A 26,093-nucleotide genomic window follows, 5' to 3' on the forward strand; every position below is an offset into this window, starting at 1 on the left:
GTATGTACATCAGATCACACAACAATATACCACTCTACAGCATCTTTGATCTATCCAACAATTGCTGTTCATATTATTTAAGATGGTATCATTTTCTTGGCAGACAAGCCAACTAAAGAAAACTAACACACATAAAACTGTAGCCAATGCACTTGGACTAAGTGGGGTCTTGCTTTACTGTAAAAAGAAATTGTACTACTTTTTTTTTAAACTAAAATTAGTTAATTATTGCTCATCTAAGTTCACCCTGCAGCATACTAAAATACTTAGGGGACACATCTGGGAAGTGAGATACAAATTATATTTTGCCCAGGTGTAGGAATGAAATTCCATTATCATCTGACCAGAACTGACTTGGACAGAAATGTTTAAGTGGCTTTTATATTCTGCACAGAAATTCTCACTTTTGTTTTGTCATTTTACTTCCCTAATTGTTTTCCTCTTGTAGAGAAAACCTTGATGCTATAAGCTAAATGGAGAATATAGATGTAAATGCAAAGGTTGATTAAGTGGTTTTATTTTACGGGAATAATGAGGTCTGTAAAACATGCTTTACCTACTTTCCCCTCCTATTTGGTAACTCACAAGGATGGCCCCCCATACTTTTTCCAAATACGAGCTTTGCATATGATTTAACTATATAGTTACAACAGTAGCTTTTGCACAGCTCAGTAAGTCATGAATATGATCTTCTGTAATAAGCCAAGGGCTGTTTGCCCACACCACTCACACTGGAAGCGCCTGAAGAATCAGACAGCCCTGGAGATACAAAAAGGTAAATACTGGAAGCAGCTCAATTAAAAGTCAAGACCATAGAGAAGAGAAGTGCTCTCTCACCGTCTTGCTCACTCTCTTGACACCCAGAACATCCTGGCAGGCAATCTAAAGAAAGAAGGAATGAAAGACTCCAGTCAGTGAGTAACCCAGACTGAGAAATCTCAACAGGCATTACTAGCTATTGCCTTGCTGCCTGACTTCCCAGTTGCAATAACAATCACAAGAAATAAAAAGCCCAGCAAATGGAGCAGGAGCTTGAGTGTTTTCTTTCTATTTTTGTTGCTGGGCAGCCTACCCCCTTAATTTGCTGTCTGTGTGTGGAGGGTTCCTGTGTGCAAATGATTCTGGGAACAGTGCTATGAAGAGTTTCCTCAAAATGAGCCTAGGTCCACTATCTATACTAGTAGATGCACTTAAATTTTAAAGAGCTGCTATTCAGAAATTGCTTTGTATCTTGGTAAGCTCTATACTGTTGCACTATGAGATTGGGAAAGGAAAATGAGATTTATCTGAAAATATTCATTACTCATCAGCAGGGAAAATGACATAATTTACAAAATAAACTCCAGAGAAATGACTTGCATCTTTGTACTAGCCAATGTAGCTCTAGTCATTACAGCAGGTTATCCTTTGAGATCATGGACTAGTCATGGACTTTGACGTCCTTCTTCAAGTAAGGCCGGTGCCCCTAATTGGCCTCCCAGGACTTGTCTAAACGTGAACATTCAAAAAGCTTCATCTGAATGAATTAAAAATATGAACTAAAAGTGAACTATTTAGTCTCTGTGTTACATCTTGTACAGACACTATTATGTAGAATGAAAAAATGTTAAAATTTATTTTGCTTCTTTCACTTCCAAAGACCACTCAGCTAAACTGAATTAAAACTTCTTAAATTTCAAATAGTGCTGTCCTTTAGAGATTTGAAGCAGTTTTAAAATAGTCATAATTTGATACAATTTTCCTGAGAGTCTTTGTGTAGTTAAAAGCTTGTATGAGTGGTACCCAAGCTTTCCAGCTAGCCAGGCCATTTCTCTCATACCAGTAGCAGACCTTTAGTTCCAGAAGTGCACACCTAAAATTTGCAGTGAAAGAGAGCAGAGAAATTACTAATAGTCTGTGCTTCTCACACAGGCACAGAATTTGTTAGCGAAATGTGCCCAGCAACCATACAAAATAACTTTATGCCATTCTGCAAGGGAAAATTAAAAGCTTTCCAGCAGTCCCTGAGGGATAATTCCTGTCTGCCCCTCAGTTTGGAAATCTTGCATTTTGCCTCTTTACCCCATTCTCTTTTTTAGCATCTGCAAAAAGTAGACTGTTCCAGACTATTCTTCTATGTTGCAACACAGAGCAAGTAGCTGAGAGATAATGTATTTTAACAGATAGTTTGGAGAGCCACTTGACTATATTTCTAAATTAAAACCTTCGTCCCTTTCTTTGAAATACTCGGTTTGTGGTCTGCAAGAGTCAGAATGTTGGAGCAAGACAGGTAGGAATTTGGATCACCAAAGCATATACAACTAAACTGAATAAGATACATCCATTTCTCGGAGTGCGATCACACTTGCGCTCCTTCTGAAATTCTGCCATCATTTAACACATTGACATGTTAGCTCACACAGGCATTTTTTTGCTATGAACAGTCCTTCTTAATGATTTGATCAGAGAAGCAAAGGAAGTATAGAAAAGCTTTGCGTTTGTGTCTGTGTGCAATACTCTCTTAAAAAGAACTGGACTACAATTAGCAATAAGTGTGTTTCTGTCATCTTCAGATGTGTGCAGCTTAGGTAGAAGAGATTACAGGTAGAAGAGATACCGTATTTAATAATGTATTTACAAGATGAATTAGTTATTGGTATAAGCCTGAAAAGTCTGGAATGCAGTCATATATAGGAGGCTATATAGAGGGAAGGCCTGGGAAATACATGAAGATTGCTTAGTCCTGTATAGATAACCAAATGCACAGACTAGGATGAAAACGAGATATAAATATTTCAGCCTTTTCAGAGAAACTAATGTACCCTAGACAGCTAAGCTGGCATGAATTCATCCCCTCTGCAGTTGTATTTCATCTCACTACTGTCGTCTGAAGTCAAACACAACAGCTCTGACATAGGAGCTCACTGTGTCTCCAGTAAACAACACAGGACTTTGAATACTTTTTGTCTCCAGTGATCAATACCAAGTCTAAAAGAAAAACAGAGAAAGCCACTGTATGTAATTCGGTTATCATCAATATCGTATTCCTATCCAAAACAGCCATCAGAAACGTCTGCTGCTTCTTAAAAAGCAGAATGCAAGCAGGAATTTTTTATTGATTTACACTGTGGACTTTCTCCTATAAATACGTAGCAAGTGAAGAAAAATATTTTAAAAGTTAGCTTTTGAAGTGAACAACAGACACCCACAGGGAGAAAATACCTATGGTGCAGCTGATGGTACAGGAATAGCCAGGTAATTATTATCATCTGGTAGCTGAATGTAAAGGAATAATACCATCACTGCACTGGAGAACTTCCCAAAGTGTTTGTAGAAGAGGCACAGCTTTTACAACTGACCAGGTTATACACATACTGGTACAACATATTGTGCTAAACATACTATTCCTTCCTCCTGCTAGAATGCAATCACTTTGGATTTTTCCTAAGGACACCAGGCTTCTTTTCCCTCCTTCTTTTTTTTTCTCTTTTTTCTCCTTCTTTTTTTCCTGGCTTTTCACAGCTTCCTCTGTGTCCCTAATAAATTTTGAACACACTTCTTAAATTTCATTGCAACTGGCTGAAGGAGGTAAGTCTCAAATATGTTTGCTGCTATATACTTCATGCAGTCTCTTGTAGAGCAGAGAGACCCACATCTTCATTCTACTGAATGAAAGCCTTCAACATACACTGAACAGGAACCTATACGTTTGATTTGTTGGCTGGATAATCAGCACATGGAGCTCAAGATCAACTAGAGCATGCACGCCCTCACACCCCTGCCTTCTGGTGAAAACATGAAGCAATAAGACTACTGTGTGAGAGGAAAGGTAAAGAGTCGGGGGGGGAGGGCAGGGAACATGAGAAAGGAGCTAAGGATATTTTCAGTGATGCATAGGGCACAAACGACACAACTGCATAAGAAACCAGGCTTCTCAATTCAGCAGCTCTCAAGACCATGAATTTCTGCTCTGCTGCTTTCCATATTGTGCAAGCATCTAAACATCACCCAGCCAGCTTGTCCTGCTCCTAGCACTCATGTCTATGAAAAGCAGGACCTGTACCTGATGTCAAGCAAAGCAAAAGAAAGTATTAGCTCCATTCCCTTCCACAAATGCTCAGTGCCAGGAAAGCTGTTACAGTGGATGGCAGAGCGGAAGGCTGCTTTGGCAACAGAAAACACTCAGATCTGAATGGCTGGGCTGAATCATAGAATCATGACAGAAGGGACCTTTAAAGGTCACCTAGGCCAACCCTCCCCATGAGCAGGGACATCTTCCGCTAGATCAGGTTGCTCAGCGCCCTGTCCAACCTGACCTTGAATGTCTCCAGGGATGAGGCATCTACCACCTCTCTGGGCAACCTGTTCCCACCCTCATCATAAAAAATTTCTTCCTTATATCTAGTCTAAATCTCCCCTACTTGGATACAATTCTCACCACATGATTTTTTTCTGATTTTTCTGAAGTATTGTCCTGTTATTGGACAGGCTGAATAATTTCAGAAGTAACTATTTCTTCTGAGCATTTCAGGTTGCTGTTAGGTTACTGCGTGAGCGGCCGTGTCCCCAAATGTTCATCTCTGCTCTCCAGACCCCTCCCTGCTGTGCTGACATAGTCATTTGGTATGGGGAACTGAAGAGATGAAGTGATCCAGATAAGAATAATCCATCATAAGAAAAGGTTTGTTTTTCAGCCAGATCAGTCTCCCTTATGCTAGCGCACAGCAGGAGACAGCACTGTGATGAGTAGTCAGGGATGACAGACTGTTGTATAAACTGTGCCACTGCCCCAAAATCACTTGTGACTTTTCTCCCTCAGTCTTTCAGGTCTAACAGAAGCTGTTTGAAAGAAATAAGTATTTAAGGATGAAAGGCAAGCGTTCCCTGAAAAGCAGGCAAGTGAGCAAAGTGAGAACAGAGAAGACTATACAGAAAGGCTCCTCACAAAATCACCTAAAATTACCTAAATATTTGTTCCTGAAGAAGTCCTTCTGGCCCATTCCTTTTAATTTATTACCACCAAATTGTTCTGCTGGCTGAAACCCCATCTGAAAGGTAATACTGGGTGCAATGCGACATGTTCTTCTGCTGATGTCACTCAATAGTCACTCTCCCACACTCATACTGACACAGAATCAGAACAATAAATATTTTTTGTTTCTCACAAATTCTGCAACTCTAATCCTCGGAAGAACATGCTAATGGACTTCCCAGGAATGTATAATCTCTTTCCCACCTCCAGTACTCTCTTACACCCTTTTGCCACTGTCCTCTTCCAGGATCTATTGTGTTTCCAGTGCATCAATATTTGCAGGCGTGAGAACATTTAAGTAGAAGGTAGGGTATGAATCACTTTCATTAAAAACTGGTAAACAAAGAGGTAGAGGTGGTCACCAAAGAATGACTTTGGAAAGCAAATCACCTGAGAAACTATGCTTTCTTCTACTGTCTTTCCTTATTATTTTCGGGTAAACCTGTGGACCTTCCAGTGTGCCTCACTTTTTCCTAGGAGAACAAGTCACTATAGGAACCCCAATGTGATGCTTGATTTTATCGTTATTATGAGCATTACTGTTCCTCTGGCTTTTTCCCCCTTCATCCACATCGTCTCCACAGTAAGAAGCCTTAGCTGAGGGACAGCTCTTGCCAGCTGTAAGAAGTAAGGATCACAAGCATGCATAACTGAGCTCCTTTGTTCATAATGTTTATTAGAGGGAATAATATAAATCAGTATGTTAAAAAACAAAACCATGTATCATGTATCATGATCACAGGACGGGGCTCTAGTAACATTCTAGCTGTGCTTAACAGAACATAGTGTTTTACTGAAACAGCATAAGGGATTTTTTCTTTTTTTTTCTTGTGGTGAGTTGTTTTTTTTTTTTTTTCACATTTTTCCTACAAGTAAGAGAGGTCAGAGCCTAAAAATAATTTAGCCTAAATATATGCACTCACTTTTTCTGGAGCTGCAGGCACAAAACTAAGGCGTTCTTACAATTCCTTACAATGAAAGACAGAAGACTTTATCTGAGGCATATTTCAGATAACTGTAGTTAGAAACAATTTGTATAATTAAGTATTATGGTCACAGGGCTGAAAGGTATGTGTGTAGAAAAACAGGGAAATGGAACACAGAGAAAAAGGGGAGGGAAAATGAACAGGTCAGAGGCACTTTTGGGTCAGTTTGATATGATTTTTGGATCCTGAACAGCCTGATACAAATTTTGGTGTAGCTAATGAACCACTTCAATGAATACATCTGTAATGTATTATTTAGAGATTAATAGGGTGAAAGCTTAACATTTCTACATATCACGGTTGATCTGCACGTGAAACAATCTGCCGGTAACTCTGAAGCACTGACTTTCCACTTGAGTATGCGGGGAGTGATCTTTCTCTCCACGAAGTAAGGCATCATGGTTCGGACAGCTGGCAAAGGGCTCGGTGTGAGGTGCAGAGCTGGAGTCCGGAAAATACTCCAGCTGCCGGCTAGGGAGGGATGGGAGCCGTGCAGAAGGAGCAAGACGGGGCAGTGCCGCAAAGGCGTGGCCGTAGGAGCCGATAAACGCACCAGACACATGCCGGGAGTACATCTGAAATCCTGGCGACGGACGGGCTTTGGGGAGGTTCGTGCAGCCGCAGAGGACCGCAGGGCTCTGCAGCACTACCCGGGCTGGCGCTTCGCTGCTCCCGATTCAGCGTTCGGGGACCACAGAGCAGGAGTAAGGGACTCTGGCTGCGCTGCGCTCTCTGCCCCGGGAGTCCTGCTGGGGCTCAGGCAATTCGCCTTTCGCTTCTCGACCTGCTCTCACAGACCTCCCCCCTCTCTGGTTTTCGGTTTCTCGCTCTTGTTAGCTCCCCTTCCCCTCTTTCCGAGCATCTCCGTGCTGGCGTAGTCACATGTTTAGGCTTTGATGCCTTTAATCCCACCCTCACCGCCCGAGAGGGAGGAGAAAAATTTGCGGGAGAGAAGCGAGCAACAAGCAGAGTGGCAAGATGAACCAGCAAGCGGAGCTGCGTGCCCCCCCCGGCGGGGGCGGAGAGCCGGCGGTGCCGGCGGCGGGGAGCGGGGAGCGGGGGAGCGGCGGTGCCGGCGCCGCGGGGAGGCCGGCTCTCCCGCAGGCTGCAGGACGCCGCCTGATGCGCGGGGCGAGGCTGCCGAGCAGGAAAGGGTAAATCTCTCCGCGTGGGTCGGGCTGCCCCGGGGGGCTGGGTCTCGCCTTTCCTGCGGGGACTGAGGGCAGAGGGGGCCGTCCTCGGCCGGCGTGGGGCTGGGCGCCGCCCGGGGAAGGCGCTCCGCCGGCGGCGCGGAGCGGAGCGGGGGGTGGCGGGGGGCGTCTCTGTCCTGCCGGCTGCACCGAGCCTTGGGGGAGCTGGGCGAGGGGAGGCACGAAGTTACTGACTCACCAGCAGTGAAGAAGGGCATGCTATCCGGGAACCCGCTGGGCTTAGCTCCTGTAGCTGAGGCTCCCGGGCCAGGGGGAAAGTGGAAAGGCTCCAGGGAACGAGGAGGTGTTTGGTGCTTGCTGTGAGGATATGGCTGTACATGGTGAGAAGCAGAAGAGAGGGTGGCCAGAGCCTGGCTGGGCCTCAAGAAACAGTCCTTCCACCCAAAGGAGCCCTCGGCCGAGGTGGAAGCTCTGGACGAAAGTCCAGGCAAGGGCGCTGAGGACTGGGCACACTGAAATACCATCTGTGTCTCTGCGGTTTTGCAAGGAGGGCAGAGAGTGGAGGGGGGGATCAGCTTTTCTTATCTAAGGCCCTCTCCTCCTTGACCATCATCACTAAGGTAACTGCTATTAATCCCAGTGCTTTAAGGGTCACCTTGTGCTACCTGGCAGTTCTCCCGAAGAGGAGCACCTAAGAAACCTAAGGGCTGAAGTCACTGACATTTAAAATCATAGACTGTGGAGGAAATTTGCAGCTGTGCTGATGGTGCAGCAAAACATGAAACTATACCAGTGTGCACCACAGGTTCACAGGCTGGCTTGCTCCTATATAGTCACCGAGAAAATCATTTATGTACAACCAATGAGCTGCCATAAAGGCATACCAGGTTCAGCAAGCATTTGCAAACAGAAAAAGCAGGAGAAATACCTTCCTGCACATGTGAAATCCCTCTGTCCAACAAGGGCAATACTAATTATATAACAGACTATTTTTCAGCTACTGTATTTATCCCATTTTCTCCCCTGGGGCTCAAACAGATCACCAATATCCCCCAGAACCAGGGCATCCCATTTACCATGCCTTTCTGTGCAGGGTAATTGGTCTGTTTCATACAAGGAGGGGAAGGGAAGGAAAACACTGTATTCCTCAGACGCAAGCGGTGAATACAGAGAAGACATCAGTAGTGCTGCTTAACATTAGTCTTTTAAAAGAGATGCTGTTTATCAACATACTTAACATTTTTTCTTTCAAGCAGAGGTTAGAATCACAATATTCTGATTGTCACCTGGTACAGTTTTGCATTTTTGTTACATAGACCTATCCCAACTGGAAACTTACAGCCTTATCATCAAAGGCCTTTGCTCACAAAAATAATATCTATTCCCGTATTACTGTGTTTTTTTCTTTACAGTCATCAATGAACAGTAAAGCTGCAAGATTTTCGTGTTAGCAGCCATCACCGCATCTGTCTCCTTTTCCTTCTGTCTCCCCCATTCATATACCCACACCCCCAGTCCTACTGTCACAGGTGAATTATTCAGAGAATTCATCATTGTGGGGTTAACTAAAAGGTTTTAGTAATGATTAAATGATGATCAAATGATAATTCATCAATGATTGAATGATTAAGAGATAATCAAATTATGATTAAGCAATAATTGAATGATAATTAAACAGTGATTTAACAATGATTTAACAATAACTAATCGATAATTAAGCTGCAATGAAATGGTACTCGAATGATGATCTAATCAATTATTTCAACAATGATTTAAACGATGATTAGATGGCTGTCAAACAGTTTACTACCTACTACACTTCTAATACTTAAGCTATAGATGTATATATATGTCACTAGCATACAATATACTTTTAGACCTAATGTAAAATGTCGCTTACCTCATGATAGACATCAGATGCTGGGAAGGGGGTCTCTCGACCTCGAGGAGTAACCTTGAGAGGCGTCCCTGCCCAAGGGGAGGTCACCACCATGCAGCCCGCTGCCATACCGAAGAGCTCAATGGGCTTGGGGAAGCAACAGATCTCTATAGCATAAAGTGGTTGACTCATAGTCAAACCCCCCTTTGGTGTATGTGCAGGAGTGCAGCTGTAGCAGTTGTAGTTTTGTCTAGTCCCAGCTCAGGCTGATACTGCTAGCTCCTGATAGCCTAGACTCTTTAGTTCCTGAGAAGATAGGGATAGATTCTCATGGTTTGCACAGCAGGGCTGATTTGTCGGCGGTGCCTGAACCAAAGTGCCGTTCACTCCATCAGAGGGGGTGCACCCGTCACACCTACCCAAATCACAGACACTTGGGGAGCTAATTTAATCTGCACGTTGCTCTTTCAGTGAAATGGCTGTTTACTAGCAAGCCCCGAGGGCACAGCTGCGTATAGAAATTGAATAGAAGAGCTACGAGAGAAGGAGCTATTCTGCAATAGCTCCTCATTCCTGCTGCTCTGCGATAGCTCCTTCTGGACAGACTTCTCCAAGACCAAGAATTCTTTGACCTCATCTGTTCAGATTGCTTTAATTTGCAAAGGATTGCTACTACTTCAGCATACCACATTTAGTAGCTGTTTTTTCAATAGTTGTTCTAGACAATTTACCTGTGTGGATTACCAGTACAATGAAACTATAAAACGCTAGTTGTTCATGACAACAAAACCAGGCTGATTTGTTACATATCTGGGAAAAACGGATTCCCTCCTATCTTTTATATTCTTAAGCTGAAGATCCACTAAGGTAGAAGTTGCCTCTTGCTGTTTTTGTGTACAGTATCTTGGATGCAGGGGCCGTGGTCTTATTTTAGCAAAAGACTGTGACACAAGTAGGTAAAATACCAATTCTCTATAGCACCTCTGATGAGTCAACACACATTTAGCTCTGAGATTCCAAGAGCAGACAGCAAAAGGTAATAGCTGGTGCCATTATTAGCAGCAGCTTTGTCTAATAAAATGTTTCTTTTCTTAACAAATAGGGATGTAAATTTTATACTACAGCACAAGCGAGCTTAAACCAAAAGCCATATTTAAGATTTTGGAGGGCTCCAGGCAGATCTCTGTGAAAATATGCAGCAGTTTTTATACAGATCATTATCAAATTCTCTTAACAACGTATCATTTTTTTTTATGTCTGGCACAAAAGAAAATGTAAATTCAGACAGATACAGATTGCATAATTAATTTTAAAGCCACGTAAACCTTTGGTGTCATCTTCTAAAAGACAGCTTCTCACAAAACCCCTTGCCGTAAGTCTCTGTGTTAAGCGTTATCTTGCAGAACACTCTTCTCCAGGCTGCTTTCCACTCCCGCTTGATCTGAATCCTGACCGTACTGCTTGATAGCAACAGGGAAGGACATTGCTTTCCCATGACATTGCATAGCAGGGAGGCGGCAGGTGTTGAGTATGGGCTCCCTTCAGATTTATGTGGCAGAGGAAAATCAATATACATGAGAAGCAAGACAGAAGTTGGGGAAACAACTGTAATTAATATACGTTCAGTTCATAGCTTGTTTCATTGGTGGCATAGTTTTCCTAGTCTTCTTAATTCAAGGGAAATGGAGAACATATCTTCCAGCTGCCACATCCACGTACCTTGCCTGTTAGTTCAGTGCCTTGCAAACTGTGGTCCCTGGATTTCTAGGAATTTATGAACAACCTCTGAAAGTTAACTACAGTTATATGAGAAGAACAGGCCAGCCTATCAGTAAATTTACATTCAAGATGCAATTCTGCAGTTTCTGGGGTTTCCTAACTGGACAGGGTTACTCCCTGGGTATCCATGCATTTTCACTTTTCTAATAGTGCATAAATTCTATCTCCTTGGACAGAAAAAGTTTATCACAGAATCATAGAATACCAGGTTGGAAGGGACTTCAGGGATCATCTGGTCCAACCTCTCTTGGCAAAAACACAGTCTAGACAAGATGGCCCAGCACCCTGTCCAGCTGGGTCTAAAGTGTCCAATGTTGGGGAATCCACCATTTTCCTGGGGAGATTATTCCAATGGCTGATTGTTCTCATTGTGAAAAATTTTCCTCTTGTGTCCAGTTGGAATCTCCCCAGGAGTGACTTGTACCCATTACCCCTCATCTTCTCCATGTGACTCCTTGTGAAAAGGGAGTCTCCATCTTCTTTGTAGCCACAGAGTTCATTGACAGGCTCTGAAGAATGGTAGATCAAAAAAGACGGCTGTGCCATTGATTTCTACCTCTTACACTATGTAAGTCCTGCAAAGGACCAAGTCCAAACCCTCTCCACCTCCCTAGCCACTTCTCTTACGCTTCAAGCTATCACTGACCTGTTAGACTGTAGAGTGTTATGCCTTTAGCACACAGACGCTAAGAAACAAAAAGTAAAGTTCTAAGAGAACTGAGAGATCAAGTGCATCACCAGCAGCCCTGATCTTTGCCATAGCAGGAAGCATTTTAGATGAAAGTTAAATGAAACAGCCTGGCTTATTTGACATTCATTGTCTACAAACAACATAATGACAACTGCTTTAAGCAGTGCTTGAAGTAGAAGAGGTAAAAGATACATTTGGTACCTGCTAGTAAAATACAATCAAAGAACAACTGCTGATTTCTTACCATTAAGATTCTGCTGAATGTTTTTAGAAGTACAGCTCTTGTCAGGATGGTTTGTATTTTCTAGGGAGCCAAACTCCCAGTTTGGCATCTAAGTGTAATGGTCAGATTTCTGAATGCTTGGCTTCTGCCGGACCCTGCTGTTTTCAAGGTGATCCTGAACACATTGCAGAAATATTATCTGGCACCTGACCTACTAAAAGCTGTCAGACAACAAGAGGAAATGCAGATGAGAAGAGCTGGCCATCTGGTCCAGTAATAGGGATCAGCTCCCTATTACTGAGGTAGGGACCTCAGGTTTCGGAAGCTGAGGATATCTGTACACAACAGTCAGCTGTCAGCATGCATATATGAAACAGAAGGAGATCTATATGCTCTTTAGGACTTTGTGAAGCTTGCATTAATTTCCTTAGATTCAAGCAGGACTTTTTGCTGGTGCACTAACAGTATCACAGCCAAGACAAAGTTCTTGTCTCTGGCAGAGAGGGTTAATTAATAGAGGAGCTTGGTCCTGAGGTTGTCCACACAATGTTAGTTTGGGGCGTAGGAGTGTTTTTCGCACAAAGGTTTCAACTTGGGATGCCAAGTCAAAACACACAAGTCAAAACTACAGCTTGTGAACACCGTTACTACTACCACCGTTACGGCTGCGGTGGGGACTGTGACAGCTGGCCTTCCCATGACATTTTCCGAGAGCCTACCTTTGTTTCCCACAGAGATGACTCTACGGCTTCTGACCACATGACTTCATCCAGCTGTTTTTATGTTAGGAAAGAAATGGCTTTTCCCACTGACATGGAAAAGAAATGTAGTTAGGCAAAAAGGAATCATTTAATATTGTAATCATAAAGGAATAATTAGGGCCTTGTCTCACAGAGCAGGCAGTAGAAGACTGTAGACATCTCTATATGCCCTCTCTTAAATAGCTATCTAGGAGCCTCCTAAAATTTCGCAGCTTTGAAACACGTAGGAAGCTTTGTTCCAGGAATGCCTGCCCGCAGGAATACCTCTGTGGAGAGGAGTTTGGAGCAGACAGAAAATCAGCTTTCTATTTTAAAGCACTAGCACAGCAGACAGTATTCTGCACCTCAAAGAGGATGTTCCTCATTTTTCTACTCTTCCTCAGTGTGTGCAGAGGTAACTTTTTCCTAAACAGTGTAATTCAGCCAAGTAATTAGGGGACTAATGTAGATTTGGAACCAGGTGAACCAGGTGTTTCTGGAAGGAATCTTCATCATGAGGATTTAAGTAAAGAAACAAGCCAAATATATAGCTTTATATCGCCACAGCTTCTAAGCGTGTTTAAGGAATGGCTCGGTTTTATGTAGAACATATATAAAAGTGGCCTCCACTGCAAGTATTTACATGGTTGCAAAGTAGTTAAAGGATTCATCATTTTTTTTTAAAGCACTATAAAATCCAATTCTGATTCTTGCTTTTCTCCTCAAACTTCATTTTTCTGGCAGAAATGCCACTTAAATACTTAAAGAACAAGCAAGATTTTTTTTTTCCCTAAAAAGGGAAAAAATGAAAGTGACAGTACCAACAGCTTCTGAAGACAGAATAGCTTCTGTAAAGTCAGGACCGTTCCTAATGCCTAGAAAACAGCCTGACTCTGGAGTCAAGTCCTGCAGATAAGACCAAACTTCACCTCTGTAGAAGCAAGAAATTTCTATCTAGATTTGGAACTCTTGGGTTCCCAGTGTTACAGTCAAAAAGCAGGGAGGAGGTCAGTGTCTCCCTTCTTTTCTAGATCCTTCAGCTTGTTTTAGGCATGAACTAGAGTATTTGACCCACTTTAATATGCTCCTGACCATTTTTAGCCTCTGTGGTTATTCCACCACCCAGTGAAAACAGGCTTTTCCTCTGCAAATAAACTGATAAAGAGCGTAGTGGCAGTCAGTGTGAGTGCTAACAGCCCAGGCAGCAGAGGGAGATCTGGAGACGAGCAAAAGTGCCTGTGTGGTGGTTGTTTTCCTTGAGGTGTTCTGCGTTGCAAAACCAGAAAAGAGCTCTGCGATCTTGAGTTGGGTTAGTAATGAGTAACAGTTGGACTTGGTGATGCTAAAGATCTTTTCCAACCGAAACGATTCTATGATTCCGTGAGGTGAAGCCAGGGTAAGTGAGAAACGCTTGTGAATACGACACCGTGACCTGCATGGCTGGCTTCCAGTCCTGTGTGCTTTTTCAGAGTTAGCTACGTCCTTGCCCGAAGCGAGGAGATACCTCGGGAGAGGGTGGTGCTCGCCCGCGCCAGCGCAGCCGCCCCGCCGGTGCCGGGAGCTGGGGCACCGGCAGGTGGAGTCCCAGCACGCCGATGCCGGCCGGCAGGCAGCAGGCTCCAAGGGGGTCCGTCCGCAGGGTCCTGGCGGCTGCGGTGCGGGTGAGCCTGACCCTTGAGCAACAGGGGAAGGAAGAGGCAGGGCCTCGGGCAGGGCCGCCAGGCAGCTGTTCCTGCCGCTGCAGGGAGGACGTGGCGCCCGCTTCTCCCTTTTCGGTAGAAGATGGTCTGAGGGAGCAGGCCTCTTGCTTGGGTGGGAGTTAATGCTTCAGTGGGTATCCTGAGAGCTACAGAGCTCACTGCCGGCTCGTAGTTTTTGTAGCTCAGATCTCCAGCATAGCTGGCAGATGGAAAGTAAGTTTCTTTACTCCCCGAGAACTAAACTACCTTCTCGCTTTCCTTCGTCTCCTTTTCCCACTGTGGTCCTCACTTCCAAGTTTGGAAGCTGGCTCAGCGACCATGCAAACAACGCTGCTCGCATCAAGAGGAGGCTCAAAAGTGTGTCAGCATGAGTTGCAGAATATTATTGTGCATTTGTGTGTTCCCTTAACGTTTGTGACTGGTTAGCAGACAATGAGAAAAAGGAAAGCCACAGATTTTGGATTAATAAGTGCATTTAAATGCCAGGTCTTCGCATCTGATGGATTCACATGTCCTGAATCATCATAGCTTGGATCTGGCACTGAAATGCAGCCATCACCTTTAAGGCCTTTACAAGGTCCACTGATGCAATACAGTGTCTGTGAAACAGGATTGTGTAATCAGAAAGAAAAAAAAAGAGCTATATGGGCAGACACTGCAGATTCTCATGCATCAGTATGTAAATTTGTTATCTCAATTTAATGACACTAAATCTTTGAAGCCTTATGTTTTCGTTAATCATAAGATAGCACAACACCGATGCTACAGTCTATCCAAGGATGGTTTGAGATCTCACAGCATGAAGTGTTCAGTCTCCAACAAATATTTGGAATAACTCTTGTATATTTTCCATTAATCTTAGTAAAAGGCATTTCATATAAGACTGTCAGATTCCTATATGGCAATAGGAAGCAGTTCTTTTGATGGTAAAGAGAGCAAATCTGTGACTACGGTAATGAAGGTTGTTTAGAAGTAGTGCCAGATTCAGTCCCTCCTCAGTGTCCTCTGAGTCATTTCTTCTACACAGTCCATTCTTTTGAGAGAGAGAAGAAAAGCCATGGCCCTGATTTCTTGCCATCCACACATCATTGCTTAGGCTGCTTCAGACGACAGTGCAGAGAAGGAAAAAGGGTAACACTTTGGTCTGGGAGCACCATTTGATGATCAGAACTTGGTGAAGGCAGAAGGTTAAAAGTGGGAGAAACTCTCCACTGCATGGGGCACAGTCAGTCAGCTGGGGGGGCATGGATAACTCAGTTCATAAGGAGAGGGAATGGAAAGTAAAAGGGAGGGTCAAACAGTAGATTAAAAAGGGAAATTACTGGCACAAGATAATTCATCTGAACAGCCTAATTGCCCTGATTTTGTGTAAGCTTCTGACAGCCAGGTGTTCATGGCAGCCCAGAGAAGCACAACAGAAAAGCCAAATATGGCAAAATCTAGTTTTTATGAAGATGGATGTTTGCTTAAAGTGTGTGTGTGTGTATATAAAAAAGTATATATATACTTATATAAATGTTTCAGTTTAAATTAAAGGCATATAATTTTAAATTACAAACTTATAAATACAAATATGAGTCAATGGCTCAATTGCAACTTGTTAATCTTGCTGTGACTGTGTATTTCACAGAGTCTAGAGAAGAGGAGACATCAGAGAGAGACACACACACACGCACACATTACACTTGGCATACACATGCCCTTAGTGAAGTAAATTGGTGTCTTTGTTATCTTGCTTCACACTCTGAGGACTAAAGTGAAAAAGCATGCATTTGGAAGCGTGTGAGCAACAGAAGGAAAGCATGTGTCATTCCACAGAGGTAAAAGTTTGTCTCTCAAATATGTGCTAGGCTAAGCTACAAGAGAACTGGCTTTGGTTTTTGGCTATGACCCAAGTCTTACTATGTCACTGTGACCAGACAGTGGTATCTAAGTTCTCTGCCTTTAACAGAAAGGGATTTCCACACATCCTGCATCCACGTTGTCTGTTTGAAGCATAGTAACAGACACAACAAAGTCCTATCCAGCTAAGTCAGATCAGAGCTCCTACCTGCTGAAAAGGCCTTAGGGGCACTTAGGGGTACTCCCACAATAATTCTGTGATGCCCCCACCACAAGGGACTCCTTAGGGGCCTTTTATTTTGGTTTACTCAGTGACTAGCCCTCAGCTTTCCATTTTCTCAAAACACAGTCTTCCCACTTTGACAGTCCCTATTTCATTAGCCATCTTTTTTCTTCCTCTCTAGGCTTGGACAAATTGTGCAGGTTTGGCAGCCACTGCCCCGGTGACACCTTGCCGTCCAGGGAGGATGCACTGGAAGTGAAGGAATGAAGGCAAGAATAGAGCAGGGGTGCCCTCCTTCTGCAGTAGCCATGTTACACCAAGCCTGGCAGCTCTTTGGGAGGTGGTGCCGTTGGTCCAGTCCTTTTATCCATCTCCTCACACTAACTTTGGTGACATTCGGTGTGCTGGCACCTTTGATTTGCCACCGGCTCCTCCACTCTTACTTCTATTTGCGGCGCTGGCACCTGAACCCCATGAGCCAGGAGTTCCTGGAGCAGAACCAGCAGGAGGGCCAGGCTGCCCTCCATTACTTTGAGAAGCTGCAGATACCAAACGCCTCCGAGGCCTCTGGTAGTGACACCTTCCAGCCCTTGCTGCTGGTCACCATTATCACTGTGCAAAGGCGGAATGATTTCCACTATGTCTTGCAAGTGGCCTCCCACTTCCACCGCCTCCTCCAGAAATGCGGTGCACGTTGCCGGAGCCACCGCATCCTCCTCTGTAATGTGGAGTCAGACCCCAGTAGCCATCAGGATGTAAGGCTGCTGAGCAGCTTCTTTCCTATGGTCAGTCGTGACAAAACTGGGGAGAATCCTGACCCCAGAGTGAACCAGTTTGAGAAGGAGAAGCAGGACTACGTCTTCTGCCTTGAGCAGTCGCTGTTGGTGTACAACCCAGAATACGTCCTCGTGGTGGAAGATGATGCTGTGCCAGAGGAGGAGATATTCGCTGTCTTGCAGCACCTCTTGTTGGCCCGGTTCTCCAAACCATACCTCAGAGACGCACTCTATTTCAAGCTTTACCATCCCGAGAGACTTCAGCGCTACTTCAACCCCGAACCCATGCGAATCCTGGAGTGGCTAGGTCTGGGCATGTTTCTGGGGCCCCTGCTGAACTGTGTGTACTCCTGGGCAACTGGGCGCCCCAGCCTCAGTTGGCCCATTGTCTTGTTCTTCGCTTTGTACAGCATGGCTTTGTCAGAGCTGGTGGGACGGCATTACATGCTGGAGCTGCGCCGGCTGGCCCCCACGCTGTATAATGTCGTGCCGGTCACCGAGTGCTGCACGCCTGCCATGCTCTTCTCCGCTCCCTCTGCCCGCCGTGCCTTAGGTTACCTGAAGGGGCTGCACTGCCGCCAGGGTTTTGCTAAGGACATTGCCCTCTACTCGCTGCTGCGTACTAAGGGGGAGAACGCCTACGTGGTGGAACCCAACCTGGTCCGGCATGTGGGAATGTATTCCAGCCTTCGGCTAAACGACAACCCGAAACTGCTGTGATCTGTTCCTGCCTTTCCAGACGCAAAGCCCAGAGGACTTGCCACCGGGCAGAGAGACAGTGTGCAAACTCGGCTCTTGTGCTGCTCGCACTGGGCATCCTGTGCCTCCAGGTGGACAAAGAATAACTCTCTTAGGAGAAAAAAAAACGTTTCTTAAAAAATAAACTTATCTACATGCAGACCCTATTTAATATATACTTGGAACTAATCACCATGCACCATGGCGGGGGGGGGGGGGCGGATTCCAGCTGAGGGTGTGCATTGTCTACTGTCCTTAATCATTCTTAGGGAAAAGTGCTCACACCAATATAAACAGCTCTACTGTTACATACTACTCTCCTTTACTACAGAAATCCTCACCTTAGGGCAACAGAAATGTTGGACAAAGTGAATGTTTCAAATTTAAGCTAGTGAGGAGGAAAAGCCCTTATTTTCCCATCCTTACTAAGGTCTGATCTCTGACCTCTGTTTCAAAGCTGTGGTTTTGAGCAGAACTTTCAAAAGCAGCAGTGGTTTATGTGAACTTCCCCACAAATTTTGCCTAGATTCTTCAAATTTTACGAAGCCTCCACTTGTTACTGTCTCCGCCTACAGATCCTATCCGCACCTGCACCCTTCCCACTCCTTTTTCTTGGAACAGAGGCTCTTGAAAACAAAGCCTCCGCTGCTTCGTTAAAGGTCACCTCTGAAGGTAGGAATAGGAAAACACAATAACAGCTATTGATGTTACACAGCCAGCTCACAAATGCACGTTTTCATTGATACATTACAGATATAATAAACAGAGGATGACTACTGTGTTGGTTGGTATCATCACTAGTTGTAGTGGATCCAGGTTATTAAAAGAGGCCTTATCAGTTGCTGATTGGACTTAAGACATTCAACATGAATTTGCCTTGACTTCCTATCGCACAGGAAAGATTAGATCACTGCCACTATTGTGCAGGGTCCTTGTTTCATTTTGGAGCTGTAATTCATAACTCAGCCTAAGTGATTCATTCACTGCTCCTGGCAGCAAGCAAAATACTCATAGGAAACAAAGCTAGCTATTTATAAAAACAAGCATTAATAGCACAACACATCAAAGGGCCACTCTGACACTGACCCATTAACTTAATGTTCTCTGGTTGTTAGGCATTTGGGGTAAGTACTTTGTACCACAGCTGTGGGCACAGTTAAATATAAAACCATGCAGATGACGGAGATCTCATACGGAATCAAAACTGGCACCAAAATGTTTATCTCTAATGAAAAGCCCACCTTGACTTTAGTGGGCTTTGAGTCAAATTCACTTATATGTGGAGTTTGGTTGAACTATTTTTGAAACCATATTCCTAGCTTTGGAATGAACCAAGTACAATATTCTTGTCGACTTTTGGTCAGTGGGGGTTGTTTGGGGTTTTGTTTTTGGTGAAGGAAGAGCTCTACTTTGAATTTTCTTTCCCCCAGTGTCTCCCAGGTGATTTATGCCTTACGCTCTTAACAAGTCTGATTGTAGATATGAAAGACATAAAACTCTCGAGAGATGAAACCAAAGAAAGCTGCAAACCTCCAGGTGTCAGCGCGCGATGGGTATCAGTTACACAACACAAATGCATAACGCAAGTTAGCCGAGAAACGACTTCACAACACAGAGCAGCGCTTTGCTCTCTTAGTAATCAGCTGGGATACTTTTATAACACCTTTGGAAATCAGATGTGAGTAAGAACTGCTTGTGGATTCCACGTCATTCCAAAGGCAAAGCGCCTCTCCTGTCAGGGGACACAGGAAAAATTGCACAGGCAGAACCACGATTTATTCCCAGCTGCTGAAAACCTCAGAGATACCACAGTGGTCACACAGGTGGGCAAACCTATTCTCAGGCTTTACTATAATGTTAAGATGGCAGGATTTGTCATTGTGTATTTATTCCACTAAGTGCCTGCGCATGTGAGGAAATACAACTTGTTTGTTTATGCAGCTTCAGCTGTGAAAGTTTTGGTGCAGTGTGCTTTCTCTTCACTCTCTTTCTACCTTTGTACTATACAAATGCAGGACAGTGCCCTGTTCTTTTCATGAGAGTCCATTCATACTCATTCTTGCAAAGAAAATCTCCCAGCAAGGTACAATAAATGGGACAGAAAAGGAAGAAGGAGGAAGGAAAAGAAAGAAAGAAACCTTAGAAAAGGAACTGACTACCTATATGCAGTTAATAAATGTTTTGATGTGGGAAATTATTTATCCGTTTGTCTCGAAGTTATTTTCTTTGTTTGCCCAGTAGTACTTTATTTGTTGTCCCAGAAGTCCAGGGGAGGTCAATAATTTCACTGAGCTGCACAGCTGAAAATTAAGAACATGAATTTGAGGCATCCCTTCTAAACTAGAAGACAATTTTCCAGGCATAAGAGATGAGAGAAGTTGACTGGGAGACCAAACAATATGCAGAGGGCCTACAACTTGAACCTGCCAGTGGGAGAGTTTCAGATAAACCCATTGAGAATGAACTCCTTTGTGGAAGGAGCAGGTTAATAAATTCTTCAGGTCCCTCTGGATTAATTTCCTTAAGTGCCCAATTCACCTTTACAACAGCGGTGCTTCTTTTACTGAGCCTGCTGGGGGCAATTTCTGAGTTACTCTGTGCTCAGTGCCCACCATGCCAATGTGGCATCTCAGGCAAGCGTGCCTTCTGCTGCTGCCTCTGAACTCCCCCAAGTAGATGGATTTTTGTTTCAGTTTTCTGTGCCACATGTTTTATTAGAAATGACAAGTCAGAGAAGTGTACTTCGCCCTTGGAACAGAAAATGGGAGGTTACTGGGAGTTCTTAATTCCTGTTGGATTTTGTTCCACAGTTCGGGCTAAAAATGCAGTTTCAAACACACAAGCCTTTTCCCTCTCTTTTCTATCAGGGGGGCGTAGCTGGGTTGCCATATCTCAGGCTATGTAAATTCAAGGCCCAGCATTAACTCCTTGAAACACAGCCTTAAGAGTTTGGTTTTATTCACATCACAACAAAGTTGGTGACTATTTTTGAAACAAACAATATGGATTTTCTTGGGTGTTGGTTCATTCCCAGTAGTTTGGAGACTATTTTTCAATGCAGCAAGTACTGCTTGCACGAGAGGATCCGTTCTTGACGGGCCAGACAGCAGGACTGAAGTCATTATTGCCAAGCCAATTCAGGGGAAGTTATTCAATTAAACAAAAACTACCTTTGTTTCCAAGGCATGTCCAACATAACCATGATTCCGGCAGAACACAAAGCATAAATTCATAGGTCTCTATTAGATTAGAAGCCCAAGAGGATTTTCTAACTACAGTAGGTATCGATGTCTTAGTAAGAAGGCACTGCATTTGAAGAGAGAAGGAAAAAGCCTTCCTCTCTGTTGTGAGGAGCTGTGAATTGCCAGACTGGGTATTCCAACAGCAATTTGGCTGGGTGCAGGGTGAATTACTTTTTTTCTAAACATATTTACAAGTAAACTTTCTACCAAATAAACAACCTTTCTATTAAAACTCTCTTGTTTCTTCTTTCTGTATGCCACTGTTTGTTTTCCTGACTGGCAGATCCACCTCTTTCCTCACTGTCTCTCACTAAGAAAGATACTTCTCTGTTCATGCATCTGCATGCATCTACATGGATGTAATAATTTGGATCCTACAACAATGCTGGTTGAAAAGGACCTCGGAAGGTCCCTGGTCCAATTCCCCACTCAAAGCAGGTCTTATTAGACCAGATTGCTCAGGCCCTTCTCAAGTAATGAGGCATTTTAATAGGTAATTTTCTGTGGCAGACAGTTGGAGTTACAAAGGCACTGGCAGTTTCTCTCCCGAAGTTGGAGTTTCTTTTTGTGTATTTCCACACCAGCTTTATAGACATCGTATCCAAATTCAGCAGATGACAGTGCCCAACATATGGTTCTGAATAATCTTCAGTAAAACATACATCTGCCAAAAATGTGTATAGAATTAGGTACTCCATGGTCTGTGCTTCTTCACTGCGTGTGTCTCTGTTGCTAGAGTAACTTCATTTCCTCAACCGCTCTGTCCTGACAGCTCATGCTTTGAGAGAATCCGCCCCATCTGCCAGTTTATTTGTGCACCTATAGGCTAAGAGTCACCAATATCAATGTCCATTTCTAAGACTTTGTTCTGCGTGGCAAGCTATGAATGCCACATTCCCAGCTGTGTAACAACTGGTGATTTTTAAATGTCGATGAAGAAAAACAGTGTTGTATTTTCTTGCCCTGTTAGTAAGCCTCTGGCCAGCTATGTATTCTTCAGTGCCACGGTGTCCAGTGTTCCTCCAGCAGTGCAGGAACCACATCCACAATGGACTTTTCATAAGACAGATCCACTTCAGACATCTGTTGTAGTTTGCCTTTTGCAAATTGTGTGCCAACGTTAACATGCAGCACCTAAGTGTGCTTTTGGGGGGACTATATGCTGCTTAGATAAACAGGTAATAAACAGTTAAGTGTCTCATTATAGCAGCCAGTTGTTTGCCCACTTTTTTAAAAACAAAATGTCAGAAAGGCACAGAGACCAGTGTCATTACTGCATTTATCTTCACGCCCTGTTGCAGCTATTTTGCACAGCCCAGGAATGTTACCACTGGCAGCCTGATTTAAAGTTGTGTCCATGTTTGCTATCCCCACTATTGAAATTATTACAAAGATTTGGGTTTTGATAGCAGTGAAGTTATGTGCTTGCCTGTTTTTCATTCCAAGTTGTGGTGTTTGTTGCCCAGCTTTAAGACGCAAAGAACGAAGAACAAGCAAACCCTCCCTGTGCAATCCCCTCAGTGCTCTTTGTGGGCCTGAGTCTGATCTGCCCAACACCCTCCATACCTTCCCTGATGTACGTGTCTGCAGACACTGCTCTGGAGCCAGAAATACAGGTGATTTCTTCCAGTGGGGTTAAAGGCCAGGCTGTCTGCATTGGGGATGAAGGCTGTGGGTGAATGGGGAAAACAAACCACTTAATAAACAATACCTCCGATTAGATAGGGATGAACAAGCTGGACTTTGAGACAGTTAAGCAAGACTGAAGAGTACAGAAAACAGGAAACATCCAGCACAGTGTGGAGAGGTGAGGAGGAGGCAGACTCCACTCAGCTCAAGTCTGCTCTGATTAGACTTTAACCCCATCACGCAGGCAGCACTCTCTTGGGGCACACAGAGCCAGCTGTTTTTCACGTGGATGCATATTATACTCAGACATTCTTCCAACTTCCAGTGTTTTTTTCCATTCCATTTCAAACCCTTTTACAGGCCTGACCACATACAGAAGTGTTGATAAGATTAATAGTACTTCATTTACTGAAGTGCAGAGAGAATCTTTAACTTTTTCATTTTTCTCTTGGTGACCATGTAATCCGTCAAATGCTTCATCCATTTCTTTCTTTTTCATCTTTCTTTCTCAGATGTACTGCAGTTTGTCTCTCTTCACATTTACTTATTATTTTCATTTATAATGCTAGTTAATATGAGTAATTAAAGGCAAAATCAGCATCAGAATGGTACTGCTAGAAACACACAGAAGAAACCCAATCATCAACCTGAAGAAACATAAGCAATTCTAAAATTTTTACCCGTTGCCTTTAAACCAGGCTTTCCATTGATTTTAACGTACTTCACCCAGCAAAGAGTCTTCACTCAAAATTTCAGTGCAGAACTGACAGATCCTTTGACAGCAAGGTCGGATATAACAAGGACAGCAATTACATTAACTTCTACTATGAAAATCCAGTACTTGCATTGTCAAACTCAAGAAAACAAAACCACAAATTAAGGCCTAAATAATAACCCAAATCACCTGTAAAGGCAGTTTTTAGTGGTCTTTAAAATTTTTAAATATGTACTTCTGTCAACTTTTGTATAGTAATTTTAGATGGAAAAGTCAACATCAGCAAAATCCCCAAGCCATTCAAATACAAAATTCACTTATGCTGTGCCAAGTTTGTGTGAGGAAACAGTAGATGCTTGTGTTTTAACATTATCCATTTCTTTTGTAGCTGACCACCATTTTCTGTTTCCGTGCTATAAAAGGGAGAACAATGAACATTTAAGCTCTCTTACTAGTTATGCATCTTGTTTGCAGTGATGTTTCAAACACAGATTTGAGTGAGCTATGAAGATTTTTATATTGCAAGACTGTTTCTATCAGCTTTCTCATTAACAGATAAAATAAACAGATAACATAAACAGATAACATAATCCATGCCGAAAAACTTCAATCACCATATTTAGTTAGACATGTATTTAAGTAATCAATTCTCACACATCCCAAACTCTCAAAAAATAGTAATCCTTTCTCTATTACAAGATTTTTCTCTTCACTAGAAAAGTGGATCAGCAATCACTGCAATAGTCTGTAAAATTATTTTTAAGAATACTGATAACGGAGAGTGCTTGTTCTTTAGCTCAACTGCCCTCCCTTCCCATTCTCCCTGTCCTTATCCTCAGCCTGGGACCTTTGCAGTACTTCCCGCTTCCCCCTTCCCACGCCAGAGGCAGAAGGGGATGAGAAACCTTAAGGAGGCAGAGAAGAGCTTCGTCAGGAACTGAGCTCCCACAGGAAACCCTGCCTGCGTGGACAGCCCTACAAACCGCAGAAGACAAACCCCACATACCACTAAGACGGGTGGCAGCACAAACAACAGTGGATGCTACAAAAGGGCATCTGTTTCATGCCATTACCGAGCCACTTTGTCACAAAGTTGTTATCTGTACCCCTTAACATTCATCTGCATGGTCTCTGCCTCTCTTTGCATCCTGTTTTCCTGAAGCCTCCAAATCTGATTCCTGACCTGCGTCCTTGTTCCTCTGAACACACCTTCCACCAGAGCCTCGGTGTTCCTCCCACTCCACGTCCACCAAAGGTGTCCCAATCTTTCTGTATTGCGACGCCTGTATCAAAGTCATGCTGTCCATGGCCACAAATTCAATCTCTGTCAAATGTCTAGATGTAGCCACCTCTACCAAGGGTGCTCACACCAGCAGACGGCCTCTTGCTAGCTACAGCCCTATGGCTCCGTCACGTTGCTCTGAAAAAGGCTTAAAACCAGAAACCATTCCGAAATTCATTGGGCCACTGGAAAGCTGAGAGAGCTGGCAATTCTATGACTTCAAATACTAACTCAGTGAGACAGGTTTACAACCTTGGTAACACACCAATTTTGCCAAAGAATAATTAGTGCAGCCAATGGTTTAATATTTTTTATGGGGCAGGCTAGTTGCTTCGTTAAATGCAAGTACACTGCATTCCCCTTACGGTGCAAGCTTATTCCTCTTATCATTTAAGGATACACAATACCACTATAACCTAATTTTTAAAGGTATAAGTATGCCCAATCTATGATTATGTAACTGTGATGATGAAAGGATGTACTCTTTTCCAGTGTCAGTTTAATATCACTCTACCACTACTTTCTGCACAGCACGGTCAGCGTCATGGGTCTGCATGTTAATAGTATTGAACCTTAGAGTGGCATTATCTAGCATGATTGATTATTCCATATTCCTGCTTGAAAAGGCTCTCATTCCTAAATTAAGTGAAAAAGTTAACCATGTTGTCCATTCATTTTTTTTCTCCTCAGTCCTCAGAATCTCTGCTAGGACCTGTAATCCTAGGGCTTGAAGTGCTGGAGTCAGAAGGACTAGAAAGGCACATACTAGCCATTACCCACCTGGAAATACATAGATAGACTTCTGAAAGACTTAAGAATGCAAGGTGGGCTGCAGGGGATTATCTAAAGTGGTTTCTAAATATCAGAAGCTATTTTTTTCAAGAAGACTCCCCCCAGCTGTTCTCTAATAGCCTGTCAGACCTTTTCACAGATGACACTGGGAAAGAAACTTCCAAGTACTTTTCTAGGTGTGACAGCTTCTAACCAAACCAGGAATGACGGGACTCAAACTCTGATGTTCTCTGTGACCCTGAAGACAACCATCAGTATGACACCTTCTTGGTCTCAAGAGGGTCTTAGGTAATGTATTTCATTAAAAATATTTTTAATCCATACTAGATGCCTCTGTTTGTGGTGGAGAAACTTTAATACACCATGGGGTTTATCTTTCCGCTAGGATGGGAGAAATGGAATATAAAGCAAACACTGTAAAGCAGGGAAGGCTTTATGTCCGTGTTATGTGCCACAGCATTCTTCAGCAACAAGGTACGGATCAGGAAGGAGAACGTTAAAGAAAAGAAAACAAAACAAAACAAGCACAAGTCCTTCAATTGGACTGTATCCTCAGCTTTTTCAGAGGTTTCTCTGCTGGCTGTCACGGAGTGCTAACAGCATGTAAGCTGTTAAGATTTCCTGCAGGCACTCACCTTGGCATGCAGCTCTAGAAGAGACAGGCTCAAGGAGGAAGTGCCCTAATGAAGACAGT

General features: G+C 43.5%; 1 protein-coding gene across 1 annotated transcript; it reads left to right on the forward strand.

Annotated features, from left to right (window-relative positions):
- The first annotated feature begins 16,533 nt into the window (after positions 1–16,533).
- PGAP4 (post-GPI attachment to proteins GalNAc transferase 4) lies at positions 16,534–17,889 on the forward strand. The gene has a single exon (XM_075136969.1). The coding sequence runs from the start codon at positions 16,534–16,536 to the stop codon at positions 17,719–17,721; it is 1,188 nt and encodes a 395-aa protein (XP_074993070.1). The 3' UTR covers positions 17,722–17,889.
- Positions 17,890–26,093: the final 8,204 nt, after the last annotated feature.

This window comes from Calonectris borealis, chromosome Z (genome assembly GCF_964195595.1).
Source record: "Calonectris borealis chromosome Z, bCalBor7.hap1.2, whole genome shotgun sequence".
In the NCBI taxonomy this organism is placed as follows: Eukaryota; Metazoa; Chordata; class Aves; order Procellariiformes; family Procellariidae; genus Calonectris; species Calonectris borealis.

Excerpts from the sequence above, each read along its gene's own strand:
- PGAP4 (XM_075136969.1), top strand. The coding sequence starts at position 16,534 with ATGTTACACCAAGCCTGGCAGCTCTTTGGGAGGTGGTGCCGTTGGTCC.